General features: G+C 38.7%; 3 protein-coding genes across 4 annotated transcripts; 1 reads left to right on the top strand and 2 right to left on the bottom strand.

Annotated features, from left to right (window-relative positions):
* Positions 1-59: 59 nt before the first annotated feature.
* On the bottom strand, positions 60-1,781 carry LOC114728259 (protein S-acyltransferase 18-like; the record flags this gene model as incomplete). The annotated part of the gene is made up of 7 exons (XM_028915138.1): positions 1,591-1,781; positions 1,220-1,333; positions 798-1,121; positions 623-691; positions 448-519; positions 233-357; positions 60-123 (listed from the first exon to the last, which is right to left on the bottom strand). Coding segments are annotated over exons 1-7 (810 nt in total), but the record flags the coding sequence as incomplete, so codon positions are not given.
* A 1,289-nt stretch (positions 1,782-3,070) lies between these two features.
* On the bottom strand, positions 3,071-6,024 carry LOC114728255 (probable WRKY transcription factor 47). Of its 2 annotated transcripts, none has more exons than XM_028915133.1 (6): positions 5,671-6,024; positions 5,410-5,484; positions 5,114-5,251; positions 4,143-4,460; positions 3,931-4,044; positions 3,071-3,844 (listed from the first exon to the last, which is right to left on the bottom strand). In XM_028915133.1, the coding sequence occupies exons 1-6, from the start codon at positions 5,911-5,913 to the stop codon at positions 3,245-3,247; spliced, it is 1,488 nt and encodes a 495-aa protein (XP_028770966.1). In that variant the 5' UTR covers positions 5,914-6,024; the 3' UTR covers positions 3,071-3,244. The 2 variants fall into 2 exon arrangements, with proteins under 2 accessions (XP_028770966.1, XP_028770965.1); XM_028915132.1 differs by having other exon boundaries at positions 4,143-4,463; positions 5,671-6,023.
* Positions 6,025-12,062: 6,038 nt separating this feature from the next.
* On the top strand, positions 12,063-13,028 carry LOC114728258 (chitinase 10-like). The gene is given in 3 exon segments (XM_028915137.1): positions 12,063-12,532; positions 12,650-12,740; positions 12,742-13,028. Coding segments are annotated over 3 exon segments (837 nt in total). The 3' UTR covers positions 13,018-13,028.
* Positions 13,029-13,998: the final 970 nt, after the last annotated feature.

Raw genomic sequence — 13,998 nt, 5'->3', positions numbered from 1 at the left:
TAGCTTATTAGAGAGTCAGTACTCAGTTAAAGAAAGAAAACCACCTTTCGTATCAGAACCAGATGAAAGAAGAAAAGTTGTCCCAGTGCTGCTGAACTATAAGCTGTCAGTAAACTAGCAAACCTGTAGCATTGCGAGGGGTTCAAGAAAATTAAAAAGGAATGTTCGATTTAACTTGAAATTCTAGTAGAAAAATCCAAAATACCCCCAAAAAAATTCAGATGACTCTTACACATATAGTGCAAGAACTCCTCTTGGAAACTCTACATGAAACTCTCTCTCAAGCTCCTTTTCTATTCCATTCTTATCTGCAAAGCACCTGACATATAGCAATTGCACTTCCCCTTCGATGATTAACTGTGAATGCGACAGGTGATGAAGGAGAAGTTTTATCAATGTAATTCAAACATTGTTTAATCTGAAACAGAAACAGACTATACCACTGACCATTAACAGGACGAAAATCATAAGAAGAAAGAATGCTGTGTAGTTCCTCTTCCCGACGCAGTTATTCAACCACTAGGGGAAAAAGAAGAAGAAGAAGAAGACCAATTATATCTCGACAATCAAAGTGTGAACTACTCCTCCATACAAATAGAAATTCACAAATGCCAGTACTCACTCTGCAATGATGGTCAAACCCTTCAACGCAGCGGTTGCATGTCCTGCAGTGCTTACTGTGCTTTTTCACCTGAGACACAGATTAAAAAAAAGTTTTACTTCGTGGAATGCTTTAATGAAAATTGTTTGATTAGGGAAAGCTTTCAAAAACGAACAACAAGGAGTTATTGGAAAACCTCAAAATCACAAAGCAAGCAAAATGAGATGTCATCGTCTTTCAGATTGGGTGCAATGGCATCATCTTTCATGACAAGTGGAAATGGGAGCAAAGGCTCCATTTGGGTACTTGTCTTCCACGGATCTAGGTACTTCCTCTTGATGAATGTCCTAAGCATCTTCCTTTCAAGCCTTCTGAAAAATCTTATGATAATCTGTCCCAGCATAAACCCATAATTTAGCTTGGAAATTCCATTAGACTTTACTTTTTTCTTCCTAAAACTGGTTCTGTCTGTTGGATCAATTGCGGTACACCTAATGTACAGAAGCATAACGGAGAATGCCTGGGGAAAAAGAAAACAGTTGGTGAGTCTTATGTGAGTTCTAACAAAACTGAGGTTAAAGATAAAGGTCATTTCCGAAATTGTGTGCAGTAAATTACCACACAGGAATATATCACGTTCATCACAATCTCCGCTGTTCTATTTCCAAAGAAAAGCCCCAGGAAAGTATAGAAGGCCGCGACCAGGAAACTGTAAATTGCCATTCCCACATACTGCGAGATTTCCAGCCACAAACGTTAGCTCAAATTCACGGCTTTTCACAACCGGGCATTTGGTCAGGAATAAGACAATTCAAATAAAGAAGTTTACATTGAGAAAGCACAAAAGGTTCAAAAAAGACAATTGCGTTTTACATCAACATGCCATGAATTACAGCTACAGGTAGTAAAATTGGTATTCTGTGAAGTGAAATCCGGCTGCGAGATTCAAGATTAAATCGAGAGAGAAAAAGCTGAACGGAGTGGGATACCTGTAGAGGGTGTAGAGGACGCTGCCAGCCATGGTGTCTCATGATCTATGTGAAATCTGGAGAAAATAATCAGATCCAAGCCCAGATTCTGAAGCAAATATGCTTAGTTACTTCATTCATTCAAGAAGAAGTCAAGTCATGACCTTCAAACTTGAGAGCAATACCCCAGCCTCAACGGTCGACCAGCTCGCTTTTTCGAAATTGAACGGCGCTCTATTATCCAAGGGTTAGCAGATCCAACGGATACGAGCTTTCTGGAGCTTATCAAGACTCCCGAGATAGAATATGTGGGGCCCATTCTAAGAATGCATTCGTTCCCCCCCCACCCCAAAAAAAAATACACGAGGTTCGCCGCTTTGACAGACTTGCCGAGTCATGTGGGCCACATTGATGATGGGCCCTTTGTTGTTGGCCCAGATGGTTGCTAGGAAATGTAAAACCAAATGATTATTATGATTTTTAATATAAGAACTAGTTAAAAAATTAAATTTAATTCTAAATATAAAATAATAATTTATTTTGTTTTTTAAATTTATAATTTTTTTCAAATTTTTTTATTAATTGTAAGGAATTAAGAGATAATTTCAGTGCATGTGATCAGATATGTTGGATTAAAAAAGTTAATACACATTTGTTAAAAATAAATAACTTAAAAATTTTCTTAATCTCTCCAAATTAATAACCTAATTCTCATGTCAAAGACCAGAGGTAATATTACACTTTCGACCCTCTATGATTATCACGTGTCTAAGAAAATGTAATTTGATTACATTTATTACATCCGTCCTGCATATATACGATGATACAGTAATTATTTTGCTATTTGGATTAAATAGAAGGGACTAGATACTTCTTAAATAAGGTTATGGATTCAGATTTTGCCAACGAGAAAAAATCATTTTAAGAGAGTTACCTCATTTGGAACAAAATTATACTCAAATATGAATTAATTGATAATGCCATATACCAGTTACTTGCACAAAAACGAAGTAATTATTATAGTAGTATATAAAACTATATTGTAGCAAATTATTCATAATTTTTATAAATTTATGAGTATAATTATAAACACATACCTGACAGAAAAATGATTTAAGATTTTATAATTGATATATTGTTTTCAAAGTATATACAGTGCTCGTGAATTTTCATGATATATTTAATTAAAAGAAAAAATAATAATCTCTAAGGCTCCAAGATGATCTATGCGCGCGTTATCAGCGCGCAACACATCCGGGTTTATCGCACACCGCGGTGCCGCTTCTCCATTAATGAATGGCCGAGCAAGTTTCATGTGGTTTGAAAACACCGGGAATTAAATGTATTTTCAGTTTTTTTTTTTTTACCAGAAATGTATTTTTAGTTTGAAAACGGATTTTTGGCTGAGATCTTTAGTTAGCTAGTTATTAATTGATAAACATATTTCTCAAATATTAGATCAGAATATCAGGTAGCAATATTATTGAATAGACACGAATCGTTTCATGGATTACGTACCTCGTATAGCTGTGAGACTGAGAGCTTGATGATATGTCATAACCTTTTCCTTACATGTAAACTTTTATTTTCAAAAATAATAAAGTTGCGCCATTATACTCCTCTCTTGTATCTGTACATATAAAAATCAGGCCCCCTGTTTGTTCTAATGCGCATACTAGTTGGTGGAGAATGTAGTGCAGGACGGAGGAAGCTGAGTCGACGGAGGAATCCCAAGAAGGGGAATAGCATTTCCATTTCCACTCCCACCATCGCTATCCACATTACTCCCAAAGATAGACGAGATTGCCGCCGCCAGCGCCGCAGTGAAGTTGGGATCGGAGGCAATGGCTGCACTCATCGTCTCCACCATAGAAGGCTCTCGTTGCTGCCCTAACTGTGGCTTCTGATGAGGAAACAACATAGACTGCCCCATTTGCTGCAGTGGGTGACCGTGCAACGGTAGAGGAAACGTAACCCCATTGGACGGTGACCGGTGAAGCTGCGCGCTTCTGGGGGTCCGAGTCAAGTCCAAAGTGATAGTAGGGAACGGTCCAGAGGCTGATAGGGTTGCCATTGAAGCGTAGGGCATAGAAGACAAGTGCCCTCCACCTGAATTTGTTAAGGCTTCACTGTTCACGGTTGAACCTGATAGAAGCATCGCTGCGGCTGCCGATGTCGTATTTGCCATCGCGGTGGCCGCCGGTGGGAGAGGGTGGTTGTGATTCCCTTCATACGTTGTTATCAGCACCGTCTTGTCTTCCGCACATCTCTGCACCTATAATTAATCGAATGTAAAGGGATGGGAATCACAAAGGCCTACGATTTAAGAAAGAATAGCTATGAAAACCCTTCATTAATCACCTGCTTACGAACGGGGCATCCAACGGCCATGGTACAACGATAGTAGGCGCGAGGACAAGGGTTACCTTTGGCCATTTTTTGACCATATTTCCTCCACTGACATCCATCACTAATCTGTAAACCACAAACAGATAGAAATCGTTCAATAATATATTATAGATATTGGCTTCGTTGCCCAGAGAGGGAATTGTATTCGAAATGATGGACACTACCAGAAGAGCTTCTGATCTTGCACGTACGGAAACCCTGGCTTTTCTGAAATGAATGTCCGCCTTTGGTTCTTCGCTTTTGAGATCTTGCGACGTGGAAACATTTTCAGGACAAGCTGCTTCCTTTCCGTGAAGTTTAGGTGACTGATAGCTGCGGTGGTCACGTTGCTTTGACATTACCTCCGCGTTGTTTGATGAAGGAGAGACTGAAAGCTCTCCAGTCTTATCGACGTCTGAAACCGAATTGTTGACGTGTAATTTGGTAGACGCCCGTGGGTCCAATATTTTCTCTTGTCCCGACAACATACCATTTGCGTCAACCTTCTGTTCAATGCCATTAAAAAAGATTATTTGAAATTACTATATAAAGTACCACCTCCTTAATTACTGTTTGACTTCCACCAGATATTGTTTGTGTATTATAATTATAATATAACAAAACAGCTGCACATGTTGCTGCTAGAAACAACTACGTACACACTACTTTGATTCGTATGGGGGGTCTCAACCCTTTTTCCTGTGTGCTGGATCAATTTATCGGAGGACGGGGCCCGAGTCAATACTGAGTCATGTCATGTGCTTATTCTTATTAGTTTCGATCTGTTCTTGTTTCGTTATTTCATCGAAGTAATAATAACAAAAATTCATAATTTCAAGGCATCATTTCAATAAGTAAAATCCAGGTCAGAAAAATTCAATAAGAAAATAAAGGTACCCACTGCCTGGGATCGTATCCAGGATTAGCACGATTTCCAATTTAATTGATGCACGTTACCATTTCTCTACTGAGAGAGAGGGGAGGGACCACATACAGAGACGCGATGAAACAGATACTACTTTCTTATTGAAATCGATTATATATCTTCAGAACCAAAAAGATTGATTGCTTCTGAAAATACCCCCGACTCTGGACGATTAAAACGAAAGAGCTATAAAGGAATAATAGACATATATACAGCAGATTAAATATTTACCTGAGCCTTTTGTTCATACAAAGCGATGAACAGATGTGCCTGCAGCTGGTTATAGCTTTTCGTGATCTGTTCCAGCATATTTTTCAACTTCTGATTCTCTTCATGCAGCCTCCGCAATTCCCCTTGAAGTGCACTCAACTGAAAATAGTAATATTAATAAGCAGATATATAGCTCAGAAACTGACGACTGAACATATCGCAGAATTAATTAACTTTGATGCTATAAGTATGGAATATGTTTGTGCGAGGGTCCGTATATGTCTTCAAACAGAGAAAGAATGAAGAGGCGGACTCACACTTGGTTCAGTATTGAGCATCTCCTTTTCTGATCTTGGCATTCCAGGACTTGCACAGTTCAAATTCAGTCCAGTCTATAGACCACATATACGACAGATAATTATTTTCAAATCTTTATTTGGAGGAGATTCAATATTGAGATGGAAATTGGAAACTGGATAGAATCAAAAGATTGAAATGGAGAAAGCTATGTCTCAAACAAAAAAAAAAAAAAAAAAGCAGAAGGAGAAAGCATGCCCAAAATATAATAGAAAACCTACGTTGACGGGGCGATCAGGTAAGGGAGCACTTGATGATCCGTCGTGATTGATCCGGTCGTGGGGATCTTGGGGCTGGTGATTTCTGGTCTCAAAAGATTTAACGGGTGAAGCAGAAGAGAAGAAATCCATTTCTTTGATGATAGGACGATCGGTGGGGTCGGTGCTCATTGGATCTAAATTCTGCCGGAGAAAGTCGCCGGAGCTAATGGAGCTCAATTCACGGCGGCGTCGTTGGTTTTCCATTTCCAGTGAGAAGAGAAGAGCTGTAGCGAAATGGTTGAATTGAATTGATTTAAGCCTTCTCAGTTCACAGCAAGAGCCAAGAAGGTTTAAATGCGCCACGCCACCCCGACTCCTGAAGGACGTTCCCTCAGTTTTTAAATTATAAAAAAAAGAAAAAAAAAAGTGAAGATAAAACTTAAAATACTCTCAGTTCAGGACCAACCGTTTTTAATTTCGTGGGAAGATTGACGTCATGGTTAAGCCAGTGAGGCCAGAGATGCGAAGATTATTAGGAGAGGACTCTATTACCATATACACTTGAGGGTCGCCGTTAAAAATAACGGTCGTCCATTTTCGTGCCTGACAGTGAAGCAGTGACAAACTGACTATTCTTTGTTACGTAACCCGGGGGGTGGTTTGGCAGACCTGAGGTCAAAGGGGCTGACGGCACGGCTAAAATCCGACGAGGGGTTAGAATCAGTGGGGCCCCTTCGATTGGAAAACCTAATCCCTCTGACTTCGAAGCCGACGACAACGTCATCGGGATCATTCGTCCACGACAGTTCCTCGTTTCAGACTCCAGCAAAAATCTTCCCTCGTCCGTAACACTGACGAAGTTATCAGTTTTCGTGTCCTCTCGAGTATTATTACAAATCGAACAAGAGTTCCATCAATCATTCGTGAACAATGGACACATTTATCGGTCTTCACATCTTCTCTTGTTTTCAAATTTCACGCCCTCGTGTATGATGAACACGTGTGTGTGTGTGTGTGTGCACGGTGAATATGAATGGCCTTTAAATAATTGAAGATCAAGTATTGTTATATCATCGTTTTTTCCCTTTTCTGGTTCTTGTGCGTAATCAGTATTATCCCGTTGCGTTTGGTTACCTCCTTTTTCAAAGCCGAGTCTCATCTATCTCGTCTTTTCAGATATATACAAAATTCAGACTCTGACTAACGTATGTATACCTACCCCGGTGCCCTAAGTAACGGCCCTTCTTAATTCCCCTCTATCTTAGGATAAAGGACGAGAGTTAATAACTACCTTAATTTTTAATTTGTGTCGCTGAAAGTCCTTGATTGAAAACAAAACAAAGTTTATATAAATCGAATTCATAAATAAGTACAGAAGACGCGGCAACCTTGGAAAACAGGCTACGTGACAACCATATCATGCCTCATAACTTGACGACGGGAGAGCTGCCAGTGCAGTCGTGTAATTGAAACCAGAATGATTTGAATTGGTCAAAGAGAGTGGAAAATGAAGTCAATCACGTTGGACGTGTCTGTCCACAATCTACACCCTGCTGGCTCTTCAATGGAGACTTATCCCTCGTGGTTCAGGACACACACTAAATATATAGCATAGTGGAAGCCTGTCATGCAAGATATTACATATATTGCTAAGAATCATGGCCCACCTTATTAATTAACGTTAGTTACCTCACTTGAGATCTCTGACGTTTTCCATGTGAAGACGCACATATACGCGCATCCGCAAGTCAATGTCAAGTTGCTCATTTCCTTTTTATATTCTTCTCCCTCTGGAGATAACTTGGCGGACAGAAGACCCCATTTCACACAGACTGTACGTATTCAACTTATCACAAAGGTAAACCAACGCGGCCATGGACAGGACGGGGCAAACACGCTAGACCCTCGGCTTTGCGGCTTTGCCCCCTTTTGTCCAGATTAAATATATGATTCCTTTCACAGTTTCGAAACTATTTTCTACACCTTTAATTAATATCCTATTGATTCTCCCTAATTAACTAGTGATTACTTGGATTCAAGCCCCGCGCTATACACAGCCTACCCTATAGTTCCATTTATTAAACTCACTAATTTCTTAATTAATGCCATATATTTATTAGGTCTATATGATTCTGATGTTGACATGCATGAATAAAAAAAGGGGGGCACAAATAAAAAACAGAGAAAAGTACAGTCGTGTTAATTTTCATTTCATTTCACGTCTTTCTTACGCGTGCACGATTTGTAGAGGACGGGTGTTAAATAGTAATGAAGAGGTGCGTTAAGAAAGAGCGTGCAAGAGGTTGATCAGGAGATCCAGAGAAGCATATGCGTTGATTCATTATTGATCCGGCTGCAAGGCTAAAGGAGGAAATGAATACAAAACTAATTAAACTTATCGCGCTTTGTAATTTACCAAGGTTAAACATTGTTATATGATGAGAAATGGGCCGATATAATAAGTATCGGCAAAAACATTAATAGAAAAATCCCAAGTTAATCAGTCACGGTCACTAGTCGAGAATCATGGCCATGCATGGAAATCATCAACCAAATGAAAGCTAAGGGATGCTTTTTCATGGTCCGTTAATTGATTGGGGGAAAAAAGTCATTAGTAATGAAAATTAAGGGATTGGAAGAATTTGCACCCATTATTTTCTTATTTTGGCACTAGCTTGCAGGGACCATAGGGCGTCGACTTTTGACCTAGAAGTCAGGACCACCATTAACTCATGAACTTGGAAAAAGATTGTGTGGCCCAACCCCGTTGAGAAAGAGGGCGATGAGAGGGTAGAGCCATGACTGTTTACTATTCGCAAAGTTTGTCTTTGAATACACAACTTTGTCTTGTGGTTTTATTGCATGCAATAACTTCTAAGAAATTAAAAGCAAGTGGGTGACTATTAATTAAGATCCTGTCTCTATTCGGCGGCCACCATTTCATGCGACTTCTTCCTTGACAGTGTTTATATAATAAAAATATTGTTTTGATCTCTAAAATTAAGAATTAAATACTGATAAATGATAGATACAAAATGCAACGGGCATGATCTCTTGTATTAGACACGAGAAGCGATATGTTGAATTTTATAGAGAGAAGCGAGGGAGAGGGAAGTGTTGGTTGGAGGTTGGATTCCCTCCAATCTAACACACAGGGGTCATCCATCCTTGTCCTGGTAGTATTAATGTTAATAATGAGTATTACTTCCAGTCCTTAATATAAGAGTTAGTTTAAATTTTATTTTGGTTCTAAATATAATATCTCAGTCCATTTTTTTTCTCATATTTATCCATATTTTTCAAGGTAGTCATTATAACAATTACACATATTAAATGTTTCATCAAATGACACTTGATTAGTAAGTGTATTTTAGAAGAAATAATACACATTTATTATAAATAACTAAATTAACTAATTTTCTTAATCTACTCAAATTAATTAATCAGTTCTTATATTAAGGATCGGAAGTAATATCATTATCTCTCAACCATAGGGTGATCCTTGTCCAAAAGCCCTCAAACCCTGTTGGATGGAAGGGCGGGCCGGAGAAGCAGATATTTAAGTCCCAGATTGAAGGATGGATCCATCAATTTGATGGGCCTTCATCATTTTTGCTGCTTGTGTCCTTTTTTTTGCTTTATTTGTTTATTTTCTCGTTGAGAGAATTTTATGTTCGGTTAATCAGTATCTTTAAGTATTTTTCTCCAGTACATTCAACATTTCAAAATATTTTGTAATACATCTAATATCCTGAAATATTTTTTAGATGTGTCCAGTAACCTAAAATATTTTTTTTTTGTCCTAATACTGGATGTATCCAAAAAAATACACTAAAGTGCTAGATGTACAAAAAAATATTTAACAGTACCAAACACACCCAAAAATAATATTTTAAAGTGCTGGATATATTATAAAATATTTTAAAATACTAAATATATCTAAAAAAAATTTCAAAATACTAAATCCACCTTAACTCCCTCCATCTTTCAATCGCTCGTTTTAGTTTTTGGCTTATATTGTGCACTTTCGGGTATTTGATGGACCCACATAAACACTGCCACGACCCTTGGCATTGTATTGAGCACAGAAAGGATATCGAAACCCCCCTTCTCTCCCACTTGCTTCTGCTCTTTCTCCGGCAAAATACAAGAAAGGACGTTTGAATCCTCCACGACTCAATGGTCTCCAATCTCCTATTCATCCCTTGAAGCTCTTTGTCCAACGTTTTCTGATTTTTCTTCAACCTTTTTATTTCCATCATCAATGCTTCTTCCTCCACACTCTACTCATTCTTTCCCTAAAACAACAGAGAAGCGAGTATTTACAGAGCCTAAAAATTTGTGGCAATGGTGGGTTAGTGGGGTGCTGACAATGGTGGATCTAACACCTCTTGCAGTGAAAAATTCTAGCCATATCAACTATATTGGTATAATGTGGCCATGACTAGGGAGTGGGAGGAAGAATATGTGTAGTTTGTGATTTTCGCTATTCATTGTTTTGGATTTTGCAGATAATGGGTAGTGACAGAGAAGAGGTTTCAGGATGAGAGCAAGTTCATAGTTATGAAAAGATGGACAAGGAAAATTAAACAGATGACAATGGAATGTTTCAGAGTGGAAGTGAACGAGGAATAATAAGTTGAGCGGTTTGTCTTTGAAAAATATTTTGCTCTCAATAGGAGAGAGTCTTTTATGAAAGCGTTCTCTCTTGTAATTTTGACAGGAGATAGAGAGAGCAGAAGCAACTGGGAGAGAAGAAGTGGTAGAATCATGCTGTCCTTTTATGTGCTTCATCCGTTTAAACTGACGGTTCATGCTAACGAAAGGACTAACAAAAATAGTTGAATAAATAATAAGAATTGAATAAGGAGGAAAAAAAATTACAAGGACTTGATTCAAAAATCTAATAAAACGCACCATTATATTAGTTTTCCCTATATATATATATATATTTTTATGATTGAGTTTGGGACCGGGTCCGGGATGGGTTTGCGTCCAACAGCGGCGTGCTGGAAGTGGGAGTAGTGTGCAGCTGAAGTCAAGTCAACCCCACTCAGTATAACGAATGCTTTTCTAATTTCTAATTCAGCCGCCACTAGTCCCGTCCATTGCAATACTTGCTTTTTGCAGGGGCAAGAGAACTAAAAGGGTGTTTGAAAAACCCAAAACTATTATTTCAGAAGTACTTTTTTGTAAAATGAGGTAATCTCTTCCACATATTTACTTCGTAATCTGTAAAAGCACTTCTGAAATCATGATTTGTTTTCTATCCAAACACCCCCTAAATATGGCCATGGGATCAGTTTTTTAATGATATATGCACACGCACGTATTGTTTCATTATTGTATATTTAATTAATATTTTGCATCTCAAGCAACTCAGGGATTTCCCATGTGTTAGGGAGAACAACGCGGGGTTTAGATTATTACTCGATTGGTCTAAGCTATCTATATTAAATTTGATTTTATTAAATTAATTCTCCGTTAAAAAAGAAAGAAAGAAAGAGGGTATCATTTCCTATTTCTTCTGCTTTAATTCGTGTTTGATCTTATCCTGCACGTCTGTCCTCCCTCAAAATTAGATTCCCGATTCCACTCCAGTCATATTTAGGTTAGGGCATGTATCCCAAAATCATGGCGTATTTTTATTTTCTTGCTTTTTTGGTGATTGTGTGTGTGTGTCTATAAATATATATATATTTATTTTCGAATCTACGCGATTCTCCTACATATCAGCCGAGTATTGTTGCTTCGGCTCACCTCGCCAACTTCTTACAACTGCGCTCCGTCAGATCCCCCCACCCCCCCCACCCCAGTCAATCATCACCTAATAAGTCAAAGTAGCCAAATATATTTTTTTTTCTGGCAAAAAAAAAAACCCAAATATTTAATTTTTTTTATATTACAAAATATAGCCGGAAATCTGAAGGACCCAGTTGCTAGGAATGAGGAGCAACAATTTGGAAGCAAATAGGATGAATCGTTTATTCCTATAATGGTCACTGCCATCAGCTCTCGATGATGTCCCCTTTCTTGATCCAATATTTGACCCTTTCCTCCAATCAGTGATGTTGGATCGCGCCGGCCGATCCACACTCAAATCTCCACTCTGCTGCATGTGCCCCTGGGCTCACGTCAACGCTGCACTCACCCATTTGCTCCCTTAATGCTCCGACCCAGTCAACTCCCACTTATTTATATCCATTCACAACACAAACCAGCATCCCATTGCTGTCTTTTGCAGCATAGGATAATGGGAAAAAAATTTGTGCTGTCTCCTTCTTGCTTAATTATTGACATTTACCTGTTCCAACATGAGCCTCTGATCTCTATAAAACCCCTTCTGGTTCCTTCTCATTCACACACAGAAACTATAGTTCACGCCTTCACTGTCTGCAACTCTGTATCAGTAAATGGCAACCTCCTTCTCCTCTGCTTCTTCCTTCTTCCTCGTCTTCTCTGCCTTCCTACTCTATTCCTGCTTTGCTTCCTTGGCAGCCGAGGGTTATCCTCCCTGTCCCATTTCATCTCTCGTGAGCAAAAAGCTCTTTAAAACCATCTTCCTCCACAAAGATGACTCTGCATGCCCTGCCAAAGACTTTTACACCTACGAGTCTTTCATTCTTGCCGCCAAATGCTTCCCTGAATTTGGCACCACCGGCAATATAGCCACGCGAAAGCGTGAGATCGCTGCATTTCTTGGTCAAATCTCCCACGAGACCACTGGTGGGTGGGCCACCGCCCCTGATGGACCCTATGCCTGGGGCTTGTGCTTCAAGGAAGAAATTAAACCTCAAAGTAATTACTGTGATTCCACCAACGCTCAATGGCCTTGTTACCCTGGCAAAAGTTACTATGGCAGAGGACCCATTCAACTCTCTTGGTATGCGCCCCCGCGCGCGCGCGCATTATTGCCCGTTCGTTCGCTTGTTCGTGCCTTTTTTTCCCCCCACTTTCTGGCTTTCATGTAGGTATACTGATTTTAGCTTTTGATTTGCAGGAATTTTAACTACGGGCCAGCTGGGAAGGCTTTGGGATTTGATGGGCTGAGGAATCCCGAAATCGTAGCCAACAATTCTGTGATAGCGTTTAAAAACGGCTCTGTGGTTTTGGATGACGGAACGAAAGCCGGTACCTTCTCCTCACAACGTGATGGTGGGCAAATATGTGCCGGCACAAGCTGACATAGCAGCTAATCGTACGGCTGGCTACGGGTTGGTGACCAACGTAATCAACGGTGGATTGGAGTGTGGAATCCCTAACGACGCGAGAGTGAATGATCGGATCGGGTTCTTCCAAAGATATGCCAAATTGTATAACGTGGACACGGGACCTAATTTGGACTGCGCTCATCAGAAATCATTTTAAGTTCTAACTAATCCTTCTGTTCCGGCTTCGGCTTGCCTTTCTTTTTGTCCTTGGTGTAACTCCTAAAATAAATAATATATTTCAACTCGAAGCGTATTCCCTAGAGACCATGGTTCACGTGAAATTCTGTGCTTATAATTTGACAACGACTTGTCTAGTTTTACAATGTTCTGCGTCCTCATCAGCTTTGGTCACGACGACAGGGTGGCGAACGAAAGCGATATCAAAAGACATGGACGATGTCCGTTATATTTGAATCTTTCCAATCACGTACTCTATAGTCTATACTCATAAAACAAAACATGGCAGCATCAACATTTATTGAGTCATAGAGAGTGCCGGCTGCCCACTCATTTTCCTATAAGTCTCTGAATAATAATACTTCCCGTGCTAAATATAAAAGTTAATTTACTACAAATTAGTTTTTATATTTAGGGTTGCAGGTAGTAACGACTTAGGGTGTGTTTGGATTAGCGGTGGAGAAGTAACTTTTTTTTCAATCTGACTTTTACAGAAGTCAGATTGAGTAAAAGTCAGATAGGATAATGTGATTTATGTTTGGATTGGGTTTTAGAAAAAAGCCAGTTTGAGAAGCTGAAACTTGTTTGGATGATAAATGTAAAAATAAGTTTAGATGTAAAATGACTGAAAAGGACATAAATTTTATTAAATGACATATATATATTATGTACATAATGCGAAAATTTTAAGAGAAATATTAAAATTAACAAATTATAAAAATAAAAATAGCTCTAAAGTACTTAATTAGATATGTTTAATGGATAAAAAATGTATATAAATTTTAAATAATAAAAATAAATACAATGATGCAGATATATTTGAATAATCCCTTGATATTAGAGATATTTGGACTAACTTATTTGAATATAAGATTTTAGATAATGAAATAACAAACAAAAAGATACCTTAACAGAAAATAAAGAAGGTTCTGGCTTTTTGTTTTTTTTAACCCCAAAATCT

The sequence above is a fragment of the Neltuma alba genome, unplaced genomic scaffold (assembly GCF_004799145.2).
Source record: "Neltuma alba isolate B1F8T4 unplaced genomic scaffold, ASM479914v2 tig00012528_pilon, whole genome shotgun sequence".
NCBI lineage: Eukaryota > Viridiplantae > Streptophyta > Magnoliopsida > Fabales > Fabaceae > Neltuma > Neltuma alba.
The sequence above is the reverse complement of the archived record's forward strand: the minus strand, read 5'-3'. Positions and strand labels throughout refer to the sequence as shown.